The 24,392-nt window shown below is 38.8% G+C and overlaps 1 protein-coding gene across 22 annotated transcripts in view; it reads left to right on the forward strand.

Moving 5' to 3' along the window:
- The window catches only part of col13a1 (collagen, type XIII, alpha 1), a 394,128-nt gene that overhangs the window by 310,970 nt on the left and 58,766 nt on the right, over positions 1-24,392 (forward strand). For 18 of the 22 annotated variants that reach the window (XM_047351963.1, XM_047351961.1, XM_047351943.1 and 15 more), the window contains one exon: positions 8,494-8,529. In XM_047351963.1, the coding sequence (XP_047207919.1) occupies positions 8,494-8,529 (36 nt within the window). Of the gene's footprint in view, positions 1-8,493; positions 8,530-11,023; positions 13,659-14,221; positions 14,284-24,392 lie in introns of those variants that run through there. The other 4 variants (XR_007036044.1, XR_007036043.1, XR_007036045.1 and 1 more) reach the window with 3 other exon arrangements.

Consider the following 24,392-nt stretch of genomic DNA (forward strand, 5'->3'; position numbering starts at 1 on the left):
CTGTCTCAATTTGTGCGTGACTGTGCCGCATTTTTCACTCCTGTCCCGGTGTCCCTCAAACAGAAACAGTGTCCCACATTTGAGTGGGTCAAATTCTGATAAGACAAAAACTACTAGAGTTTTTCTGAAATATAAAGACAGCAGAGCTGCAGTCATCATCACAGGGCCGCATCAGCTGTCAATTAAAATTAGCAGTAGCGTCTCACATCATCACCAACCTGCGCACCACGATGCTAATAAAATAAAACAGAACAAGAAAAGGATTTTCTTGTATAGCTTATCTCAGCAGACTACACAGAATATAATGGTATAATAAGTACAGTACACACCAAAGGTTTGAACACACCTTCTCATTCAAAGAGATTCCTTTATTTTCATGACTATGAATATTGTAGCTTCACACTGATGGAATCAAAACTATGAATTAACCCTTGTGGAATTATATACTGAACAAAAAAGAATGAAACAACTGAAAATAGGTCATATTCTTCAAAGTAGCCACCTTTTGCTTTGATTACTGCTCTGCACACTCTTGGCATTCTGTTGATGAGCTTCAAGAGGTAGTCACCTGAAATGGTTTTCCAACAGTCTTGAAGGAGTTCCCAGAGATCCTTAGCACTTGTTGGCCCTTTTGGCTTCACTCTGTGGTCCAGCTCACCCCAAACCATCTCGATTGGGTTCAGGTCTGGTGACTGTGGAGGCCAGGTCATCTGGCGCAGCACCCCATCACTCTCCTTCTTGGTCAAATAGCCCTTACACAGCCTGGAGGTGTGTTTGGGGTCATTGTCCTGTTGAAAAATAAATGATGGTCCAACTAAATGCAAACCGGATGGAATAGCATGCCGCTGCAAGATGCCGTGGTAGCCATGCTGGTTCAGTCTCCCTTCAATTTTGAATAAATCCCCAACAGTGTCACCAGCAAAGCACCCCACACCATCACACCTCCTCCTCCATGCTTCACGGTGGGAACCAGGCATGTAGAGTCCATCCGTTCACCTCTTCTGCGCCGCACAAAGACACGGTGGTTGGAACCAAAGATCTCAAAGTTGGACTCATCAGACCAAAGCTCAGATTTCCACTTGTCTAATGTCCTTGTGTTCTTTAGCCCAAACAAGTTTCTTCTGCTTGTTGCCTGTCCTCAGCAGTGGTTTCCTAGCAGCTATTTTACCATGAAGGCCTGATTCATACAGTCTCCTCTTAACAGTTGTTCTAGAGATGTGTCTGCTGCTAGAACTCTGTGTGGCATTGACCTGTTCTCTAATCTGAGCTGCTGTTAACCTGCAATTTCTGAGGTTGGTGACTTGGATGAACTTATCGTCTATTCAGTCTATTCAGTAGGACTATCAGCTGTGTACTGTATCCACCTCCTGCATAACAGCAGTAATCAAAGCAAAAGGTGGCTACTTTGAAGAAGCTAGAATATAAGACATATTTTCAGTTGTTTCACGCTTTTTTGTTCAGTATATAATTTCACATGTGTTAATTCATAGTTTTGATGCCTTCAGTGTGAAGCTACAATATTCATAGTCATGAGAATAAAAAAAACTCTTTGAATGGGAAGGTGTGTCCAAACTTTTGGTCTGTACTGTATGTCACGGAAAAGAAAATGCAGCTACAATAAAGTCTGGAAAATGGCCTATAACTGGATGAGGCCAATGAAAAGGGATGTCTGAAGGATTTTTATGAAGTTTGCCACAAAGCTATTTTTCAAAAAAAGAACATAGAAGCACTAATCCAGTATTACTTTCTATGGTGAAAAAAAGTGAAACGTTAATGGCTCCTTAGCTTCCTTTTTCTCCTAAGCAGATGAACTCTGAGCCAGTTTTCAAGTTTAGAGTATGAAAGAGAGCACATACAGTTAGTCACAGTAGAAGCTCAGCCAGTAGCTATGTCTAGGGGAAACAGAGTTAAACACTGAAAGACAGGGTAAAGTGTCATCTGTAAAAGTAAACATTAAGTTGTTGGCGGCAGCAGTTTGGCCAATGTATATATTTAACAAGGAGCCAATGAAGGGAACCTAAAATAGGAGCAATATTTAATTTTCATCAGAACTCTTGCTGCATCATTTTAGATCAGCTGAAGGCCTTTTGTGGACATCCTGATAGTAAAGAATGTCAATAGTCCAGCCTTGAAGTAACAAATGCATAGATTAGTTTCTCAGCTTCACTCCTGGACAGGATATTCCCACTTTTGGCAGTATTCTGGAGGTGAAAGAAGAAAATCCCAGAAACTTGTTTAAGATGAGATTTAAATGACATGTTTAAAATGGGGCTGGTAATCAGAGGGAACACTTCCTTAAGTAATTTGGTTAGAATTGGGTCTAACATACAAGTTAAAGGTTTAGATGAAGCTAATATTTTTGATAACTCAGGAAGCTCCACTGGATCAAAGCAGTCCAAACACAGATCAGACTCTATAGTTACCTCCAATGCTGTCTCAGTTACTGAGGATGAAGTAATCATTTTCGGGAGTATGCCAATGATTTTATTTTTAATAGAATGAATTTCATTTTAAAATAATCCCATAAAGTCTTTACTGCTGAGAGCTGGAGGTGTGGATGGCTCAGCAGAGCTATGACTTTGTGTAAGTTTAACAACTGTACTAAAAAGGAACCTATGATTATTCTTATTCTTCTCTATTAATGATGAGAAATGAGCTGTTCTATGTAACCATAGAGAAAAAAAGACGCATAAAGAGACTTCTTCATCACAACAATAAATTGAATCTCCCCAGACTCCAACAGGACAAGTTAGCCCCAACAGAGGATCCTAGACCTCCTTCCCCCAGACCCCCATCCACCTCCACCTCTTCCTTATCTCCATTAAGCCCAGACTTCCCTCTTGTGGATTTCACTGACAACATAAAAAATCCTTGTCAAGATTGGAATACAACTTACTCTGCACCCATGTCACATTTTCTCCACAAAAATGATACACTGTTCAGCTTCTACCAAAAGTTGCCAAGTCCCCCAGCTCCTATACATAATTGGTCTCCATTGCATATCAAGGATAACAAGCCTGTTTGTGTTCAGAATGTTCCAGAAACATATATGTGATATGTACAGAAAACGCTTGGGCTTTGTGCTAATATGTAGCAGAATAAAGAAAGCTAATAACACAAGAAACAACAAACATAAATTAAACTTAAAATCAATTCCTTGTCAAGCACAATTTGCCTCAGAAATGTGAACAGTCACTAATCAACTAAATTGTCTCTATTGAACATTAGATATTTGTCTGGAAAATAGTTGTTAATCAATAACTTCATTACTGAGCATAATCTTAATGTTTTGTTTTCAACAGAAGCATGGTTAAATGAAAATAGTGAGACACCTACACTCCTCCAACACCTCACAATTACAATTTTCTAAGTCAGACCACTGGGCATAAGAGAGGGGGAGGGTTAGCAACCTTGTTTCATGATTCACTAAAGTGGAAAAAGGTGTTCCTGGGTAAATTGGACTCTTCAATATCTGGCTGTCCTGGTAAATGGCCCTGCTTGAGTTATGTTTATGAACATTTACAGGTCTCTGAAACCAAAGGCACACTTATAAAATTATTTAAATGACCTATCTATAATATGTGTTGATTATGACTGTTTAATAATTGTGGGAGACTTGTAACTAGTCATGAAAATAAAAGAGACCCATTAAATGAAAAATGTATCTAAAACCTTTGACCGGTAGTGTACGTGATACACTTTGTGATACTATTTGGGTTTGACTCAAAATGGGACATATTTTAGATTTAATCATCAGTAAGGGTCTTAACATTCTCAAGGTCTTTGTAACTGATGTTGCCCTATCTGAACACTTTTCTGTTATCTTTGAAAATGTCATTTCCATTGACTTAATAAGCCAAATAAATCTTTTAAGAAAATGCCTTTTAAGGACAGTGTAACTGAAACCTTTAACCAAGTTTACCTTTCCACCTCCACTTTCTCAGTAAATGCTCAGTAAATGAGCTGGTAGGTAACTTCCATTCAAAAATAATTTATTCCATTGCTCCCATTAAGGTTAAGGTCAAGGTTCACTATGGCCCATATAAAAATAGACTTCACAAATATAACTTACAACTGAAAAATGCAAGAGAATCTTTCTTTTCTGAAATCAACATTAATAATACTTGTGCCTTGTTTGCTACAGTCGAGAGGTTGACAAACCCTCCTGTGTCTGTAACATCTGAACTTCACTCTAACATGGCTTGCAATGAATTTGCTAACTTCTTTACTGAGAAAATTCATAGTAGTCTGTACATCAGTATCAAAGTCCAGCACTATTGCCATGTCCAATCCAAACAAATTTTGACAAAATGACACAATTCTACCAAATCAACTACAAAAATCTAGAAGAAATTATACATCAACTACATTCCTCACTCTGTTGATTCAATATCTTACCCACAGCTTTCTTTAAGAGTTTTTCTGTCATAGCATCTGATTTGCTTCAAATAATAAACTCATCCCTTTTGTCAGGTGCCTTCCCTAGGCCTTAAACGTATCAATTAGCAAACCACTGTTGACAATGAACAATCTGGACAAGTTGCTTTTGCAAAATTACAGACCCTAGAGCAGCATTCCTATATTACTGGAGTGACTGGAGAACTGGGTTTGTCCTTCTGGTACAGTATTAGGTGGGTTTGAGTCTTACTTTGAGGACAGAGACGTTTTTGTGTCAATACATAACTTTACATCAGAGTTGATGAAAATCACATGCGTGGTTGCCCAAGGTTCCATCCTGGGACCCCTCCTATTCAATATCTATCCCCCTAGCTCATATCGTAACAAACATTAAGATAAGTTACCATAACTATGCAGATGACTCACAGCTCTACAATACAATGTGTTGTGATTATTATTATGAATATATTATTTAATATTAATATTTTTATATTTTATTAAATAATAATTCTGTCTGTTAAGTATTGTCTGGTGAATACCAGCCCAATAAGGCGACGGTATTAGGACAATAGTGAAAGGGGTGAGCCAAGCTCTGACATTACTGAACAGTAAAACTCTGCACACACGCAATAAATTTATACAATTTCCTAAAATACAAGAATTTATTAACAAAAATAAGTCAACTCAAAGTCGAACATATTTCAATCAACTACACTTTACTAGAACAATCCAACTAAACTATCAAGCAAAATGAAGGAATAATGAAGACCAACTATATACACAATGAACAAGTGAATGAAAGATAGTTAAAACTATGGCCAATAAAGTGATGCAACGTTACCATTCAATGTTATTTATGTTTGAGAACCATGGATTATCTTGAGGAATCTGGAAATAAAGTTAAGTTAATCTAGGAACTAACTTAGATGATAATTGGTATACCTTCAAACAACCATTGATAATGCAAGATCAGATAAAACATTATTTTAATAAGATAATATTTTAAAGAATGATTTGCTGAACAAAACCCAACTTTCTGGGAGACTAATTTTAAATGGTGTTTAATTACCTGCCTTTAATTAGTACAATAATATTTAAGGAAATATTATTTTGAATAAGAACCAAACTTTAAGACATGAGTCTTACTGGTGTTTAATTAGCTATCACATTTAGTAAAACAATATTTAGGGAAATATTATTTTATTTATTTTATTTTATTTTATTTATTATCTACATTGGAAACTAACAACCTTTCTGGATACATGATCCTTAACTTGGTGACAAAAAAGCCTGCGGGCTCATAAGATCACGATCATAAGTCACGTGTTACCCTAGCTGTTAGCAGTTGAAGCTAAGAAAAGAAAGATTATAATTCTTTAACATCGAACATGTATCTTTAAAATACAAGTAATAAAAGGATCAAAATGCACAAGCATTGAGGGCGTGTTTTGGCTGATTTCTGTTCAAAAACCACCCTTTAAATAAAGTTTGTCTTAACTTTAAAAACACAACTCAGAACACATTAGCTAAGCAGCTAGTCTGCTAGCACTTAGCTGAGTTTCCTCAACAGAAATAAAAGTTATTAAATGAACATTATTTTGATTATTTCACTGTAAGCTAAACTTCTCTGCCCAAACACATGAACTGTTCTGAGGACAGGGTTTCCTAGGCAACATGTTGAGGAAAGCAAAACTGTCCTGGTAATCCAAATGTGGGCATTTACAAAGGGACTAGCGTTGCAGCTAATATCAGTAGCTGTAAGGGGGTCGGCTGTTTAGCTGGCCTGGCCGAACTGTACAACAAAATACATTGCGGCAACTTCATTGGGGGTAGTTCTCACTACCTGGGCATACACGCAGGCGTGCAATGCTGCGGTTCTGATGCTTTCTTCTTCAGGCCGTGGGAGTAAATCTGTTTCAATTAGGGCTCCTTCTGGAGGCCTCAGAAGAAAAGCCAAGCCGCGTTTGTTTTATAACACCCTGTATATGAATGAATCCAGGATACACGTACAGCAAATCATTACTTAACTTTGTTGCATACTATCAGGGTGATCGTAGTAACTTTTGGATCTAAGGATTCTTTGAAGTAGAAGCCTTACTCACCTGCGAGTTTCAAGGCTTTCAGCTGATGCATGCTCTGGTCCCTCCATTAGCCACTGTCTGCAGCTGGAATGAGACCAACCAGAGGGGAAACATGCTCTTGAGTCAGAGATTCCAGCTCTAACTCCTCCTCTTCCTGGACTGTGTTAGGAATAGGTTAGTGTGAGGTTGAATGGTGCAGAGATTCATACTGGCCTTTGTTTATGTACAGTTCAGAGGTTGTTCATCTACGCTCATCCATGTTTCACTTCATGTTCATCCATGGCTGGGGTCCCAACAAAGGTCACCAGATGACTGAGCCTATTCAAGCAATAGGTAGCTGCACAGAATAAATCCATAATTTTCTTCAGCTGAATAAAAACAAAACTGAAGGCCTGGTGTAGTGTTGGATTCAGACTTGTACCTTCAGAGGCACATAAAGACAATTTCTAAGTCAGCCTGAAAAACTTGAAAAACATTTCCAGGATTAAAGGACTGATGTTCCAACAGGATCTCAAAAATCTCATCGATTTATTTATCTTTAGTTGTATTGATTACTGCAACAGCAGCTGCGTTTCCATTACAAAATGTGTGTAAAACTTTGTCGATACTCTGCTAATGTTGAAACAAGACAATTTCGCAAGAGCGCCGTTTCCAGTAAATAAGAAATGCAATTAAATCACATGTGAATACGTTTGTTAACACAATAACATCATCCTACTACTTCCTGTCATCTTCTTTGTCTTTTTTGCCAGTAGTAACGTTTGGTTGTTGATCACGTGACTCGTGTGATGCAAAAAAAGTGTGTCCATTGCAGTTTTGCAAAATACACAAATTTTGAAATGGCCAAAAAAGCCATCTCGTCCTAGAGCAAATTTAGTTTTTCGAAAATGGGAGTGTTTTTTTTTAATTGGCATGTTTCCATTAAGCTAATTTATTGTCGTAATAACAATTTGCGCAATTTAATGGTCAATAAAATTGTAGTTAGTGTCTGCCTAAAAAGTCAATCAGACGCCTTTGGCTGACCCAGAATGGTTCTGCCCAGGTCCTTACTATAGCTAAGTCGAGCACATCCCCTCAGTTTTAAAGTCGTTACACTGGATCCTTGTATCTTCAGTCTAATAGACTTTAATATAATTCTGCTAGTTTATAAGTCACTGAATGGCCTAGCACCAAAATATATAAAAAGATTTATTGCTGTTGTATCAACCCTCCAGACCACTCAGGTTTTCTGGTTCAAGTCTACTCTGCATTTACAGAATCAGAACCAAACACGGAGAAGCGGCATTCAGTTCTTTAACCAATAATCTGGAACTAGCTTCAAGAAAACTGCAAAAATGGTGAATCTCCGAGTTCTTTTAAACCAGGATTAAAAACAATTTTTTTGCCTTTGTACTTTCTGTATGAACTATCAACTGAGGCATCATTAATTTTGGTTTGTAGTCCAACTTTTCTTTAATTTTCTTCCCTTTATCATGGACTGCAATGTACTTCTTTTCATGTTTTTTGTCATGGCAATGTACTTTTTCATCATGTAAAGCACTTTGATTTGTTTTGTTCCTGAAATGTGCTATACAAATAAACGTTCCTTGCCTTACTAATCTCAAACATCAGATAATTTGTCAGACAACCTGCTTGAAACTTCTTTTACTTTAGAAAGAAGAGGCACTTAACTACTATACTTACGGTTACTTGTGTAAGTGATCAGTTTAGTAGTCAGTTTGTTTATATTATTAACAATTCTAGACTGTTTCCACATGAAACAGTCTAGAAACAGATGCCAAAATGTTGCATCTCTGATCTTTATTTTCAACCTTACTGGCTTAAATTCACCCTGGACTGTGCTGCTTTAAATAATCAAAAGTTTAACTTTGCAGTAAATTCCTTCCCAGACAAATGTTTTTATATGTACTTTTGTACATTTGTTAAACGAACCTCACTGGAATGTCTAATTTATTTAATAAGACTGTATAAACAAAATAAAAATAAATAAATGATTTAACGTTTGTCTTTGCAGGGTTTCCAAGGAACACAAGGACTCAAAGGAAACAGGGTAAGCAATTATCATTACTTTGTCTGGCATTAATGTATTGTGTATTAGAAATTACTTTTTAACCCTCTTATAAATGCAATTTAGAATTTTTCTATGCAGATATTCACTGTATTCTAATTATCAACCTTCGTAGAGTAATAGTTTTCTTACAACTTTGCCTGACATTCTGGTAAACCTTGTTACTTAGCTTCCATGATGGTTGCATCCTCCTTCCAAGGACGTAGTAGATCAGCTGAGCAGTTCCAATGCTAAATATGTTCTCAGAACAGAATTGTAAAATCAAGGTGTGCCATATGAATGAGATAAAAACGGATCACATTCATATAAACTAAATATATCAAGAAATGTTTTGGCTGTCTAAGTAAAATCATTAATTTTCCTCGGTTTTGTTTTAAACATGAAGGTCATTAATAAAGAATCTTTCACTAATAAAGACATTTAATAATTTATAGTGAATCTATTTTACAATCACATTTTACAATTAAGGACAATGTTAAAAGCATGATAGGTGGGTTTTCTTTAAACAACTCTAAATAGCATACACTAATTAGGCAAGGCACATAGCAAATTGATACTTTGCACACGAACATATTCGTTTTTTACTGTGTAAAATACACTGTTTTATTTCTTTACTGCTAAGAATATGTCAGTTGTTTTTGTGCAACCCCAATGAAGTTTGGACATTATGTAAGACATAGATAAAAACAGAATAACATGATTTGTCTAACCTGTAAAACCTATATGCAATTGAATGCGCTACAAAGATAAGATATTTGATGTTCTAACTGATAAACTTTGTTTCTTTTGCAAATATTCACTTATTTTAAATTTGATGTTTGCAACACAATACAAAAAAGCTGGAACAGGGGCATGTCTACCACTGTGTTACATCACCAACAATAAGCATTTGGGAACTGAGGACCCTAACAATTGAAGCTCTTAAGGTGGAATTATTTCCAATTCTTGCTTGGTGTACATCTCCAGTTGCGCAACAGTCCAGGGTCTTCATTGTTGTATTGTGTGCTTCATAATGTGCCACACATTTTTAATGGGAGACGAGTCTGAACTGCAGGCAGGCCTGTCTAGTTACCGCACTCTTTTACTATGAAGCCACGCTGTGGTAACGCATACAGAATGTGGCTTGGCATTGTCTTGCTGAAATAAGTAGGGACATCCCTGAAAAAGACGTTGCTTGGATAGCAGCATATGTTACTCCAAAACCTGTATATATCCTTAATTAATGGTGCCTTCACAATTGTGCAAGTTATCCATGCCATGGGCACCAACACACCCCTATACCATCAAACATGCTGGCTTTTCACTTTTGCACCGATAACAATGCGGATAGTCTTTTTCCTCTTTGGCTTGGAAGACAATGGCCAAAGACACATGTCTATGAATTCCAAAAACAATGAAATGAATGGACTCATCAGATCACAACACACTTTTTCACTTTATGTCAGTCCATTTCAGATGAGTTCAGGCCAAGGGAGCTGGTGGCCTTTCTGGTTGTTGTTGATTAATGGCTTTAGCTTTGCATGGTAGAGTTTTACCTTGCACTTGTAGATGTAGTGACAAACTGTATAAACTGACAATGGTTTTTTGACATTTTCCTAAGCCCATGTGGTAATATCTGTTACACAATTATGTTGGTTTTTAATGCAATGCCTCTTGAGTGGTCAAAGGTCATGGGCATTTATTGTTGGTTTTTAGCCTTACATGCAATAATTTATCCAGATTCTCTAAATCTTTTGATGATCTTATGGACTGTAGATGATGAAATACCTAAATTCCTTGCATTTGTTTGTTGAGATATGTTCTTAAACTGTTGGACTATTTGCTCACACAGTTGTTTACAAAGTGGTGAACCTCGCCCCATCCTTGTTTGTGAACAATTTAGCCTTTCGGGGATCCTCCTTTGATACCCAATCATGACACTCACCTGTTTCCAATTAATTTGTTCACCTGTGGAATGTTCCAAACAGATGTTTCTTGAGTATTCCTCGACTTACCCAGTCTTTTGTTGCCTCTGACCCAGGTTTTTTGGAACATGTTGCAAGCATCAAATTCAAAATTAGTCAATAGTTTTAAAAAAATCAATAAAGAAACAAACAAAGCTTATCAGTTTGAACATTAGTTTGAACATCTATGTAGTTTATTTAATTGCATATAGGTTGAACAGGATTTGCAAATCATTGTATTCAGTTTTTTTTAGGCTTTACACAACATCCCAACTTAATTGGAACTGGGGTTGTAATATCTATACACATTTTAAATCTATTTCATTAATCTGAAACGCTGTTAATATTTCCACTCCCATCCTTACGTTTATTACCTTCTCCTAGCTCATTCAACTGGCCTTGATTTCACTGAACACTCCCAAATTTAAATTGGACTCAAAAAACAAAGATACTCACATTGGACTTCCTTGTTGAAAGTATTTAAATCAAGGCTGGTGTTTTTACCATTTGTCCTGTCTTCTTTGTTTCTGCAGGTCTTCCTATCCCCTTTTCCCTCCCTTCACCACCATCTGTGGCCTATGGCTGTTTTTGCAGGGATTGCCCTCCTTTCTCTTACAAACCTAGGACTTTTCCTAATCCTTTTCCCACATTCTAACGTAGTCCTGGTTTAATCATCTTCCTTTTAGACCTCCCTTTTACCAACGTCTCACTTGGTGTGCGGGGTACTCTTTCTTTCTTTCTTTCTTTCTTTCTTTCTTTCTTTCTTTCTTTCTTTCTTTCTAATAATTATTTTTTTTAGTATCAATTAAATCCAAATTCTGATTATTTTTGGCAGCCCTAGTTGATAGGCCACCTTGCTTACACATTTTCAGATTTCCACACCCATTTTCTGTTGGAAAGAAATCAGGACTTTGTGACTGCTACTCCATAACTTTGGCATTGTTTTTCTCAATCCAATATGTGCATATTTGGCCTAATGCTTAGGGTCATTGTTCTTTGGATTAACAATTTCTGCACAAGACTTGATTTCTGTCAAGGTCTGTGGTTGAATCGGACCAAAATGCAGACAAATACTAGGCAGTAGCATGAGAGTAAGCCTTCTTCTTTATTCAAAGGTTTCCAAAGATTTTACATAAATCACTGCAGGAACTAACATGAGTTGAGCCCTAAACTTACATGTGTTCTCTCAGCAGTAGCACAGCACAAACTGAACTTAATCAGGTGTAGTGAACGGGGGAACCAGTGAGGAACTAAGAAAACAGACCAACTAATGTACAGAGAGAAATGAATTAGTAACAATAGACAGGTAATCAATAGAACTAGGGACAGGTGTGACATGGCAAGCACGGAGGCTGAAGGACAGGTGAAATTAATACAAAACTAAACCATGGGAGAAGGGACTAATTAACAATTCTGAGAAACAGATCTAATCTAAGAACTTGGCAAATAAGAATCAACAAAAGACACCCTAAAGAAACCCTAACTACAAAAGTAAACAAACCCAAACAAACACTGACTGAAACTAACTGGGAAGGGAACAGAGAAAATGATGACCTAAAATAAATGCAAACCAAAATGTAAACAATAAGTGGAACTAAGTATAGTGACAAACAATAACTACAAGCTAACCTAAGGAAGGAACTGAAACAATAAAAACTAACACGGAGAACTAAACTAGGGCACAGAGGAAGCAAGAGAACCGTAAATAATAATAATAATGAGAAAACAGAACCACAACCAGAAAGCAACCACTAAAGGAACTATGCACGAGTGGAGAGAAAACTACAACACTAGGAGGCAGGAGAGAGAACAAAACTAATATCAGATTAACTGAAGGAATAAACAAACAAAACCAAAACAGAGTCCCAAAATGTCAGACCCCAACAATTTCTGTCAAGTCAATATGACTCCCCCCCCACAATATAATAACATCACTCGGATTTACAAATAAATAATGCATAAATAATTTGTTGATTTTCTTTTATTCTCATTTGCCAGCAAAATAACATCATCATCTGGCAATGTAAGCCACCCCCCTTCTCCCATGAACTTGGTTTCACCCAACCCGCTTTCTCCACCAAGCATCCAGTGTTTGCTGTACTTTTGATTCTGTCACTGGCGAGAGTGGTTGTACTCTCAAAAAAGCGGACAGATAACGATTTTTCACTGTTGGTTGATAACATCTTGTAAAAAGAGCAAAAATCTAAATGAGATAAATATATATGGATTGTTAAGTCGGTTTTCTCTATGCCGCTCACACACGCCTGTACATGCCTGTTTGTACAGGCAGACACACTGAATGACGGTGCATGTAGACTATCTTCGAAATATAGTGGTACCCAGGTGCTTTGTTACACCTGTCACCTAGACCTCTGGGGCTGAAGCTCCAGATGTTTTCAAAACATCCCCAAATCTCATGAAAGAAGACATTTAGGAGTTTATGTCAGTTCAAAAGATGCATTAAGGCCCAAATGAGAGACTTCACAGTTTTATTAAAAACAATCAGATTTGTTTCTATTGTGTTCAATATAATCACTGACCGCTCTGCCCAACCTGACAATGAGTCTAAAAGAAAAGAAGGCAAAAAGTGGTTATTACTGAAGATTGAAGTTAGCGTTTAACCTGAGAGATGGCTCAGAATGGGCTAATTGTAAGCTAGCGCTAATCACTTATTCACCCAGCAAGACATGAGGTGGAGATTCACTAATGAAATATTTTGATGAAATTTTGGGATAGCTGACAGCATAATTAAAATAAATAATTATGTTTTTAGGGGGTTACCATTCCATTAAAGTCTAAGAAAAACAATTTTATAGCAGTTTTCTTTTTGGAAATGTAAGAAATTATGACAATGATGTGGGAGAGAGAGTGAGAAAGTAAAATTTTAAAAAGTAATTTACATAGAAGATAAAAAAAGCACATTTACTTGAGCCACGGTAAACATAGTTTCTCTGAGTTTAACTTTAGTTTTATGGACTAAGCAGAATTTTATTTTTAAATATCACATTATCTGCTTCAGCCAAATGTTTTTTTCATCATTTATAAACTGTTAACCTTCATCCTTCACTTAAACTACTGACAAAAAATTAAAACCAAGTAAAATTATTGTGAAGCTTTTGGAACACCACAATGCAGCATTCATGAACATGAAGGTGCTCTAAAAATGTAAAATATTTGGTTCTGTGTTAGAAAAAAGATGAAGTAAAAGTAAGCTTTTTATTAATTGCTGAACTGATGTGGAACAGAAAAACTGCAGAGTAAATACAAAGAAAACAGGAAAGTTAAGTAAATCACAGTAAAATCATTAGAATGAATTTCTAAAACAGGAACGCAAAATTAGCCTGACTCCTTTTACAAAAGTTGTTTCTGGCGTATGTCTTTGAAGTGCACCAGTCCTTTATGCACAGCCTGATACTGCCACCCCCTACATTTAGATCAGGATGCATAGATGTACACACTTGTACATCTATACATCCTGAACACACTTCAGATGTTGCTCTCAGATTTGTGACCCTCTTTTTCCTCTAAACGTTACAAAAATCAATCAATATGGCCAAACAATACAGTTTTAGTTTTATCAAACCACCGGACATGTCTTCAACAATTAGGGTCTTTATCCCTTACTGCTCTGTTTTATATGTTGCTTTTGAAGAGATGGTTTGTTCTTTTTCTGAGCATGTTGGTACAGGCCTCATTTCATCATTGATATGACACTTTCTTATACTTTCTAGCAGACAGCCAACACACACAACGAAACTGTGTATTCGAGGTGTGGTTTAAAATACATTCACAGGTAGGCCTCCTTCTAACTCAAACGTTGCAAATTACAGGATCTTACAATGTAATAACATTGTTGTCTGGGTTTTCCTAAATTATATAAAGACAGCGATCTGAGTGTGTACATGCTTTTGACTTTGAAAAAGAAAATAAATGTTTTGGCATTTAGCCAATTGAAATAATGGTGATAATCCTAACTGACCTAAAATGTTTTGTGTGCATTATTGTTAAACACTACAAAAAAGTGATGTGTCTGTTTGTACAATGTACACTGTATTGGGTCACACCACCAAATCAATGGATTCCAGTGTTGCAATCACTTCCATGGCTGCAGGTGTATAACGTTTGCTGTGGAGAAACTTCCCTGGCCCACACTCAACCTCCTTGAACACCTTTGGGATGAATTAGAGCGGAGGCTGCAATTCTGGTTTTCTAATCTAACTATGAACACACTCATAAACCTTATGAAAGATGTTTACAGAATATTTAAAGTTGCTATTGGTGGCAACAGTGGGTCCATCGACAAATTGGACTTTATAGATTAAAAATAGGATGTCGGCTGAGGAGGTGATGAGCGGCTGAGATCTCGTGAGAGTTGTGCGTAAGAAATATGGCGGTATACTGGTAAACAAACACGACAGAAATCGGGTAAAACAAGCCAATAAATTCAAGCCGAACACATTAACGTGTAAAATACTAACCACTGTCTCATATTTTCCCAATAAAACAAATTGAACGAGGAAACCTTGGACAGCCGGGAGAGCTACGTGGATGAATGTTTTGATAACATTGTAATGGGCAAGCCACAAAAATCTCCACCCATGGCCACACAAACATCAAAACGCACCCGTTCAGAGTACTGGGCCAGCACTGCCACTATCTCTCCAGAGAAAAGCTACACTGATGTCCTAGACTATATCAACAAGAAGGTAACCAGCCTGGATGCTCGTCTTGCCGTGGAGGAACTTCTCCACAGGGAATTTCAAGCCCGGAGGGAGTCTCTGAGGTTCAGCTAGGAACAACCTGCTTCGCTCACAGCTGAGAACCAAGCACTGAGGGATAGCGTGAAAACACTTACCAATGGAACGACGCAGCTGTCCGGAGAAAATATAAAGATGAAAGAGACCATCCTGGATATACAAGCTCGAGGCATGAGGGACAACATCGTCTTTAGCCTCCCAGAATGGGCAGAGGAGGAAGCCGAATACACGGTCCATTAATTTCCCCAACATCAGCTGAAACTCCCAAGTGACAAGGTAAAAAACATAACTTTCCATCATGTTTGCCGGCTCAGAGGTAAGAAGCCCAATCACAACCGACCTCGGCCAATTGTAGCACAATCCGAGCAATATTAGCTAAAAGGGCAGGTCAGAAGTCGGGGCAGAGAGCTGCGGGGAACGAACTTCAGCGTTAATGATTAGTTCCCAAAGGAGATCCTCAATCGGAGTTTTATTCCCAATCAGGAAGAAATATATCACCGAAGGCACCAGAGCTACAGTGGCTGTAGATACACTTCATGTCAATGGTCAGTTGTTCAGGGACCGGGAGATCACTTAGTGGCTTTATTAGGAGACACAGCAGGTTAGTCTAAAACATGTAACACTGGTTAGATAAAAGGTTAGATAACTGGCAAATGTGATCTAATGTAAAGGACAGCACAGCTTGATGTTTACACTGTTTAATGTGGACGGGGCCAATGCTGGGCTTTTGGGTATCTGCTTGGGTATTCTTAGTCAGCAGCTCGTTATTGGCTGACATTTTAGACACTGAGATACACTCTGTAGCTGTCAGCTATCATGCACCAGTCTCCTTAATTCTAGTAAATAAGAAAGAAAACCCACAAAGCATTAACTGGAGGTTTAATACATCATTGCTTAAGGATGAAGAATTTATCAAATATTTTAAGGAAGAGTGGACTTCATATTTGGAGTTTAATGAGCTCCCAGGGATATCAACATCTGTTCTCTGGGAGGCATGGAAAGCAGTGGTGAGAGGTAAAATAATCTCATTCTCATCACATAAGAAGAAAAAAGAAAAAAAACATATTCAAAAATTAGAAGAAACCATTAAACTTTTAGAAGCTTCCCAGGAAGAGGAAATGCTGGGCAAACTCCATAAAGCCAAACTAGAATTAAACAAAATTATTTACAAAAAAACCCAATTCTTAGTGCAAAGACTTCAAATAGAAAACTTTGAACATGGCAATGAATCGGGTAGCTTTTTAGCTAAACGATGTATTCCCAACAGAGTTCTACAAATAATTCTGTAATATTTTGGCTCCAATATTCAAAAGAATGTTGCAGGAAACTGAAGAAAATGGCATACGTCCGCCAAATATAAATTCTGCCAACATCACTCTCGTGTTGAATCCAGAAAAAGACACAGTACTTCCTACCAGCTGCCGTCCCATATCCCTTATTAACGTTAATTTCAAATGTGTAAAGCCCTCGCAAAAAGACTAAAAAAGGTAACTTCTCTTATAATACATCCTGACCAACTGGTTTTATAAAAGGGGGGCATTCACAAATTCACACAGATTACTTAATTTAATAAACTATTCCTACAGTGAAAATATTGAGACCAATATATTGTCTCTAGATGCAGAAAAAACATTTGATAGAGTTAACTGGAAATTCTTGTTTGCAAGATTGACTAATTTTGGTTTTGGAAACTCTTTGATAAACTAGTTAAAATATTATACAGTTCCCCAGCAGCATGTATCAGAACAAATAACCAAAAGTCTTCCAGCTTCTATCTTCAGAGGGGCACCAGGCAGGGACGCCCACTTTCCCTCTCATTATTTGCTATTTTTATTGAATCACTAGCGGTAGCAATCAGGCAAACTAAAGATATTAAAGGCATAAAATGCATGAATATTGAACATAAAGTCAGTCTTTATGCAGATGATGTATTACGTTTTCTCCAGCATTCGCAAACCTCTGTCTCTCAGGTAATTGGATTGATAAATTATTTCTCAAGAATTTGGAATTATTCTATAAATTGGTTAAAATCAACAGTTCTTCCAATAATTGTTCTTTCCACAATTCCCTTAATACACAACTACAATCAGGGAATATGCCATATTTGAGTATTAATGTTTCTCCTAGATTGGCATATTTAATAAAACTAAACCACATCCCGCTTTTAAAAAAAGTGAAAGACGATCTCGCTAGATGGAAATTTCTACCCATATCACTCATGGGCAGGGTTGCTTCAATAAAAATGATGGTCTTGCCAAAAATCAATTACTTATTGTCATTGATCCCAAATAAACAGTCATCTGACTGGTTTGGATCTCTGGACTGCTCCATCACAAAATTATTTGGAAAGATAAAATCCAACGTATTAGCTTAAAAACACTACAAAGGACCAAAGATAAAGGAGGACTAGATCTGCCTAACTTTCATAATTACTTCTTAGCCAACAGGCTACAATACAGGTCCTTCTCACAATATTAGCATATTGTGATAAAGTTCATTATTTTCCATAATGTCATGATGAAAATTTAACATTCATATACAGGTCCTTCTCAAAAAATTAGCATATTGTGATAAAGTTAATTATTTTCTATAATGTAATGATGAAAATTTAATATTCATATATTTTAGATTCATTGCACACTAACTGAAAAATTTCAGGTCTTTTATTGTCTTAATACGGATGATTTTGGCATACAGCTCATGAAAACCCAAAATTCCTATCTCACAAAATTAGCATATTTCATCCGACCAATAAAAGAAAAGTGTTTTTAATACAAAAAACGTCAACCTTCAAATAATCATGTACAGTTATGCACTCAATACTTGGTCGGGAATCCTTTGGCAGAAATTACTGCTTCCATGCGGCGTGGCATGGAGGCAATCAGCCTGTGGCACTGCTGAGGTCTTATGGAGGCCCAGGATGCTTCAATAGCGGCCTTTAGCTCATCCAGAGTGTTGGGTCTTGAGTCTCTCAACGTTCTCTTCACAATATCCCACAGATTCTCTATGGGGTTCAGGTCAGGAGAGTTGGCAGGCCAATTGAGCACAGTGATACCATGGTCAGTAAACCATTTACCAGTGGTTTTGGCACTGTGAGCAGGTGCCAGGTCGTGCTGAAAAATGAAATCTTCATCTCCATAAAGCTTTTCAGCAGATGGAAGCATGAAGTGCTCCAAAATCTCCTGATAGCTAGCTGCATTGACCCTGCCCTTGATAAAACACAGTGGACCAACACCAGCCGCTGACACGGCACCCCAGACCATCACTGACTGTGGGTACTTGACACTGGACTTCTGGCATTTTGGCATTTCCTTCTCCCCAGTCTTCCTCCAGACTCTGGCACCTTGATTTCCGAATGACATGCAGAATTTGCTTTCATCCGAAAAAAGTACTTTGGACCACTGAGCAACAGTCCAATGCTGCTTCTCTGTAGCCCAGGTGAGGCGCTTCTGCCGCTGTTTCTGGTTCAAAAGTGGCTTGACCTGGGGAATGCGGCACCTGTAGCCCATTTCCTGCACACGCCTTTGCACGGTGGCTCTGGATGTTTCTACTCCAGACTCAGTCCACTGCTTCCGCAGGTCCCCCAAGGTCTGGAATTGGCCCTTCTCCACAATCTTCCTCAGGGTCCGGTCACCTCTTCTCGTTGTGCAGCGTTTTCTGCCACACTTTTTCCTTCCCACAGACTTCCCACTGAGGTGCCTTGATACAGCACTCTGGGAACAGCCTATTCGTTCAGAAATTTCTTTCTGTGTCTTACCCTCTTGCTTGAGGGTGTCAATAGTGGCCTTCTGGACAGCAGTCAGGTCAGCAGTCTTACCCATGATTGGGGTTTTGAGTGATGAACCAGGCTGGGAGTTTTAAAGGCCTCAGGAATCTTTTGCAGGTGTTTAGAGTTAACTCGTTGATTCAGATGATTAGGTTCATAGCTCGTTTAGAGACCCTTTTAATGATATGCTAATTTTGTGAGATAGGAATTTTGGGTTTTCATGAGCTGTATGCCAAAATCATCCGTATTAAGACAATAAAAGACCTGAAATATTTCAGTTAGTGTGCAATGAATCTAAAATATATGAATGTTAAATTTTCATCATGACATTATGGAAAATAATGAACTTTATCACAATATGCTAATATTTTGAGAAGGACCTGTACATCTCAAAATGGTTTAAACAGTCCTCTAGATTACCCTGGCTAGACGTAGGACAGATATTATGCAATAATTTTAAGAGTTCATATCTACCATTTAGTAGCTCAAATATAAAACATGTATGCTTTAAAAGCCTCAATATTGGCACATCTCTGGTGGAAATATCTAAAAAAAAAAAAAAATGGTCTTCGGTAATCCCATGCAGACGAACACCCATCTGGAACAACCCTGATATCCTACAAAAAAATAATATAATAATAACACTATGGTTGTGTACACCTGTTCAGAGGTTCTGGTGCCTGATATGTGAAGACGTATCAAAGTGTCTGAGATGTAATACTACACCTTCCCCCTCAGTTTACTTGTGGGCAACTTAGATGATGCCACCATAGAGACAAATTCAGTTCAGTTTTCACTGCCTTATGTATTGCTAAGAAAACTATCCTCATGAATTGGAAAAATAAAAACCTTCATAATATTGACCAGTAGAGAAACCCTTTGTTGGATTATATAAGTCTTGAGAAAGACCCGTCTTGGTGTGGGATTGGAGGTTCCATTGTGGGCACGGTGCTCATGGTGTCTGCCCTGTTGCGCCTGTGGGCAGGGGCTGGGGTACGCTTGCAGCCTTGCAGTTGCGGTACGCTGTATGGTGGGGGGCAGGATGTGGCAGGGGTGCTTGAAGCGGGGCTGTGTGTGGAGCTTGCGCTGTGTGGCTTTGACTATTTTTCGGGAATGGAGCTGGCCTGTGGGGGTGTGCCCCTGTGCTGGATGGAGGGGATTCATGGCGTTTGGTTTCGGGAGCATTTGTTCGATATCCATGACCTGGTTGGGGGTGGCCATCCATCCATCCATTGTCTTTTGTTTATCCAGGGTCGGGTTGCGTGGGCAGCAGCCTAAGCAGAGAGACCCAGACTTCCCTCTCCCCAGCCACTTCGCCAGCTCGTCTGGGGGAATCCCAAGGCGTTCCCAGGCCAGCCAAGAAACATAGTCCCTCCAGTGTGTCCTGGGTCTTCCTTTAGCCCTCCTCCCGGTGGGACATGTCCGGAAGACCTCACCAGGGAGGCATCCAGGAGGTATCCTAACCAGATGCCCGAGTCACCTCAACTAGCCAGTTGATGTGTCTCGGGCATTCTCAATGTGGAGAAGCAGCGGCTCTACTCTGAGTCCCTCCCGGATGACCGAGCTTCTCACCCTATCCAAACATCCTGCGGAGGAAACTCATTTCGGCCGCTTGTATCCGTGATCTCGTTCTTTCGGTCATGACCCACGCTCATGACCATAGACGAGGGTAGGAACGTAGATCGACTAGTAAATCGAGAGCTTCGCTTTTTTACCACGACAGACCTGTACAGCACCTGCATCACTGCTGACGCAGCACCAATCCGTCTATCGATAAACCGCTCCATTTTTCCTTCATTGGTGAACAAGACCCCAAGATACTTGAACTACTCCACTTAAGGCCGGAACTCCCCCCCGACCCAGAGAAGGATACCTTTTTCCGGCTCAAGACCATGGCCTCGGACTTGGAGGCACTGATTCTCATCCCGGCCGCTTCACACTCGGCTGCGAACTGCTCCAGTGAGAGCTGTAGATCACGTACTGATGAAGCCAATGATGAAGCAATCCTAAGGCCACTAAAACGGACCCCCTCAACACCTTAGCTGCGCCTAGAAATTCTGTCCATGAAAGTTACTGCCGGCAATGCAGACCAAGCTCAGGCACCCATCATACATTATTATGTATTAAAGGGCCTGGTACCCCATACTCTCGGCGTACCCCCAACAGGATTCCCCGAGGGACACGGTCAAACATCTTCTCCAAGTCCACAAAGCACATGTAGACTGGTTGGGTGAACTCCCATGCACCCTCCAGGACCCTGCTGAGGGTGTAGAGCTGGTGTAGTGTTCCATGGCCAGGACAAAAACCACACTGCTCTTCCTGAATCCGAGGTTCGACTCTCCAAAACCCCTGAATGGACCTTACCAGGGAGGCTTGAGAGTGTGACTCTCCTATAGTTGGAACACACTCTATGGTCCCTCTTTTTGAATAGGGGGACCACCACCCCGGTCTGCCAATCCAGTAAAACTGCCCCTGATGTCCACGGGATGCTGCAGAGTCGCTTTAACCGACACAACCCTACAACATCCAGAGCCGTAAGGAACTCTGGGCGACTCTTATCCACCCCTGGGGCCTTACCACCGAGAAGCTTTTAAATCACCTCAGTGACCTCAGCACCAGAGATTGAAGAGCCTGCCCCAAGGTCCCCAGGCTCTGGTTCCTCAGTGGAAGACGTGCCAGTAGGATTGAGGAGGTCTTTGAAGTACCCTGCGGTCTGCTGACCCACAATGTCCCGAGATGAGGTCAACAGCACACCTTTCCCACTGTAAACAGTGTTGGTGGTGTAAATCTTTTCAGTACTGGACGTAAACAATGGATTCTGGCTAATTCAACTAGATGAAGAGATCTCTGTGTTGTGCACATTTAACACACAATTTGGCTGAGGCATGTTGAATAGACTTCCTGTTGGAATCTCATCAGCACCTGAGGTGTTTAAAAATGCATTGCTCAGAGACTTGAGGACCTTGAAGAAGTGGTAAATGTCTTGGATGATATTCTAGTATGGGGCCAAGACGGAAAACAACATGACAAAAGACTGTGACAGTTCTTAGAGTAAGAAGCAACAATCTCACAGTGAACGAAAACAAGTACAACATTGGAATGAGCGGGATTCAGTATACTGGTCATATTTCTCAGTGCAGAAGGCCTGAAGCCAGACAAAGAAAAGGTCAGAGTAATTACAGAAATGTCACAACCAGGATAAAGAGCACTGATGAGGTTTTTATGTATAATGCAGTACCTATCAAAGTTAATTCTAAACCTGTCTGAAGTAAGTGTACCACTCAGAAGTTTCTGTAAGGTGGTGCTGAGTGGCACTGGGAAACAGAAAAACAACAGAGATTTGAACAGTTGAAAAAAACTGGTCAGCAATACACCTGTGCTAAAATTTCACGACATTAACAAAAGAGTTGTACTGTCAGTAGATGCAGGTTCAGAAGGAATGGGAGTAGTGATCATGCAAGAAGGTCATCCCATAGCATATGGCGTAAGATCTCTAACTGACACATGGGAAAACTGCGCAGATAGAAAAGGATAGAAAAGGAACTATTAGCTATTGTGTATGGGTGCGAAAAGTTCAAACAATACTCCAAAGTGGGGTCTGACCATAAGAAGCAGTGTTCAAAATATGGACTCAAAAGCTCAAGACTGGTGGTTCCTCAGAAACTGAGAGCAGGAATGCTTCTGAAAATTCATGAACTCACCTCTGCATTGTAAAGTGCAAAAAGAGTGATCCAGAGATGTCCTATGTAGGCCAAACATGTCAAAAAACATAGAGGATATTGGTTAAAATGTGCTGTCTGTAACTCATTCAGAGGATGTGAAGTGAAAGAACCACTTGTTTGCATGACATCCCAGATTGATCATTGGCGTAGGTTTCATTTTGATGATAGTGAATACCGACTGTGAGTAGATTATTACTCAGACTATCCAGAGACTGCCAGACTGTTCCAAATAACAAGCAAAGAAGTTAGGTGGCTATAAAGACCATGTGTGTTAGCCACAAAATTCCTGATGAAGTAATGTCTGATAATGGTCTGCAGTTTGCAACAGAAGAATTTAAGGAGTTCGCAAAAAAACTGGAGTCCAAACACACAATGTCAAGCCCAGGATTTCCACAATCCAATAGTTAAACAGTAGTTCAAAATGAACGAGTGGTGGAGACCCAAGTGGAAACCGAAACACTAGTTTGATTGTCCAGCAAAAGATTTGCCTGAGTTACATGAAGGAAAAACTGTAGGGTTCAAAGTTGAAAAAAATTGGTAACCAGATATCATGAACGGAAGCCTGGATCTGCCCAGTGATTCAAACCCCTGTAGGGTGTACTTACAGAAGGAACAGGAGACATCTACTGAAGACAAGAGAGGGAAGTTTTCCAGGATCAAGCAGTGCAGATCAGGAAGACTGTGCAACTTCATTTGGTGAACCATTAGAAACCACTTTAGTGATAAAAAGATCTCTTCACTTACCTGTAAAAGAAACAGTTAAACTGAGACTAACACACAGTTCAAGTAAAAACATCACACTTTGGTAGAGTAATTAAACCTCCTTAAATAAAAGTGAAAAGATGTGAAGTTGTTCTAAGTTTATGCAGTTATACTGAGTAGAAAAAAAGAAAAAAAAATTGGTTTAACACAAAACAATTTTGTTTGAAAGAAAATAGAAGACCTTAAGGATCATCATTTTATTTTATTTAGGAAGAAATAGTTACAGTGTTAGAGAATGAAAAGTGCCTCATAAGTGTTTATAAAGCCTCAGGTGTTATTTGCATTATTTGGTTAAAATTACTTTTCTCTTCTGAAACAGGAGAGATGTGATAAATGTTATGTATGTTGATGGCAGTACCTAGTTACCTATGCATGTATTAACCCGTAATGTACAACAAAAGAGTTAGAGTAAAGATGCCGTTTAACTAAGTACAACACTGGCTCGTCTTGTCCATCCTAACACCTACCGACATTACACTTAATGTTTAAACATAACACATATGGTATGCCTTAATGTAAAGACAGGGCCCGTTAGAAAAAAATATCTTTACAGCCTTCCAAGAAGTCTCTATGCAGCAGTCTTAGTTTACTACACTTGACACTAGCTGGATACCTGTGTTGTGACATTGCATACTGTATGCCTATGCCTGTGGAAAAGCATGTAAAAAATAGATCTTGAAACAAAATACTAGAACTTGTGACTTTTTTGACATCATGCTTGATGTACATTATCCTTGAGATTAGAATTCATTTGTTTTCTTTTATTTAAAACATTTTTCAGAAAATAATTTTCATTGTGGAGCCACTTAGTATCTTCACGGAAGATACTGATGTGTTAATTGTTATTTTTAAATGTATTTATTGTTATTTTTGAGAATGGTTGCACACTTCTGCA

This window comes from Girardinichthys multiradiatus, chromosome 22 (assembly GCF_021462225.1).
Source record: "Girardinichthys multiradiatus isolate DD_20200921_A chromosome 22, DD_fGirMul_XY1, whole genome shotgun sequence".
NCBI lineage: Eukaryota > Metazoa > Chordata > Actinopteri > Cyprinodontiformes > Goodeidae > Girardinichthys > Girardinichthys multiradiatus.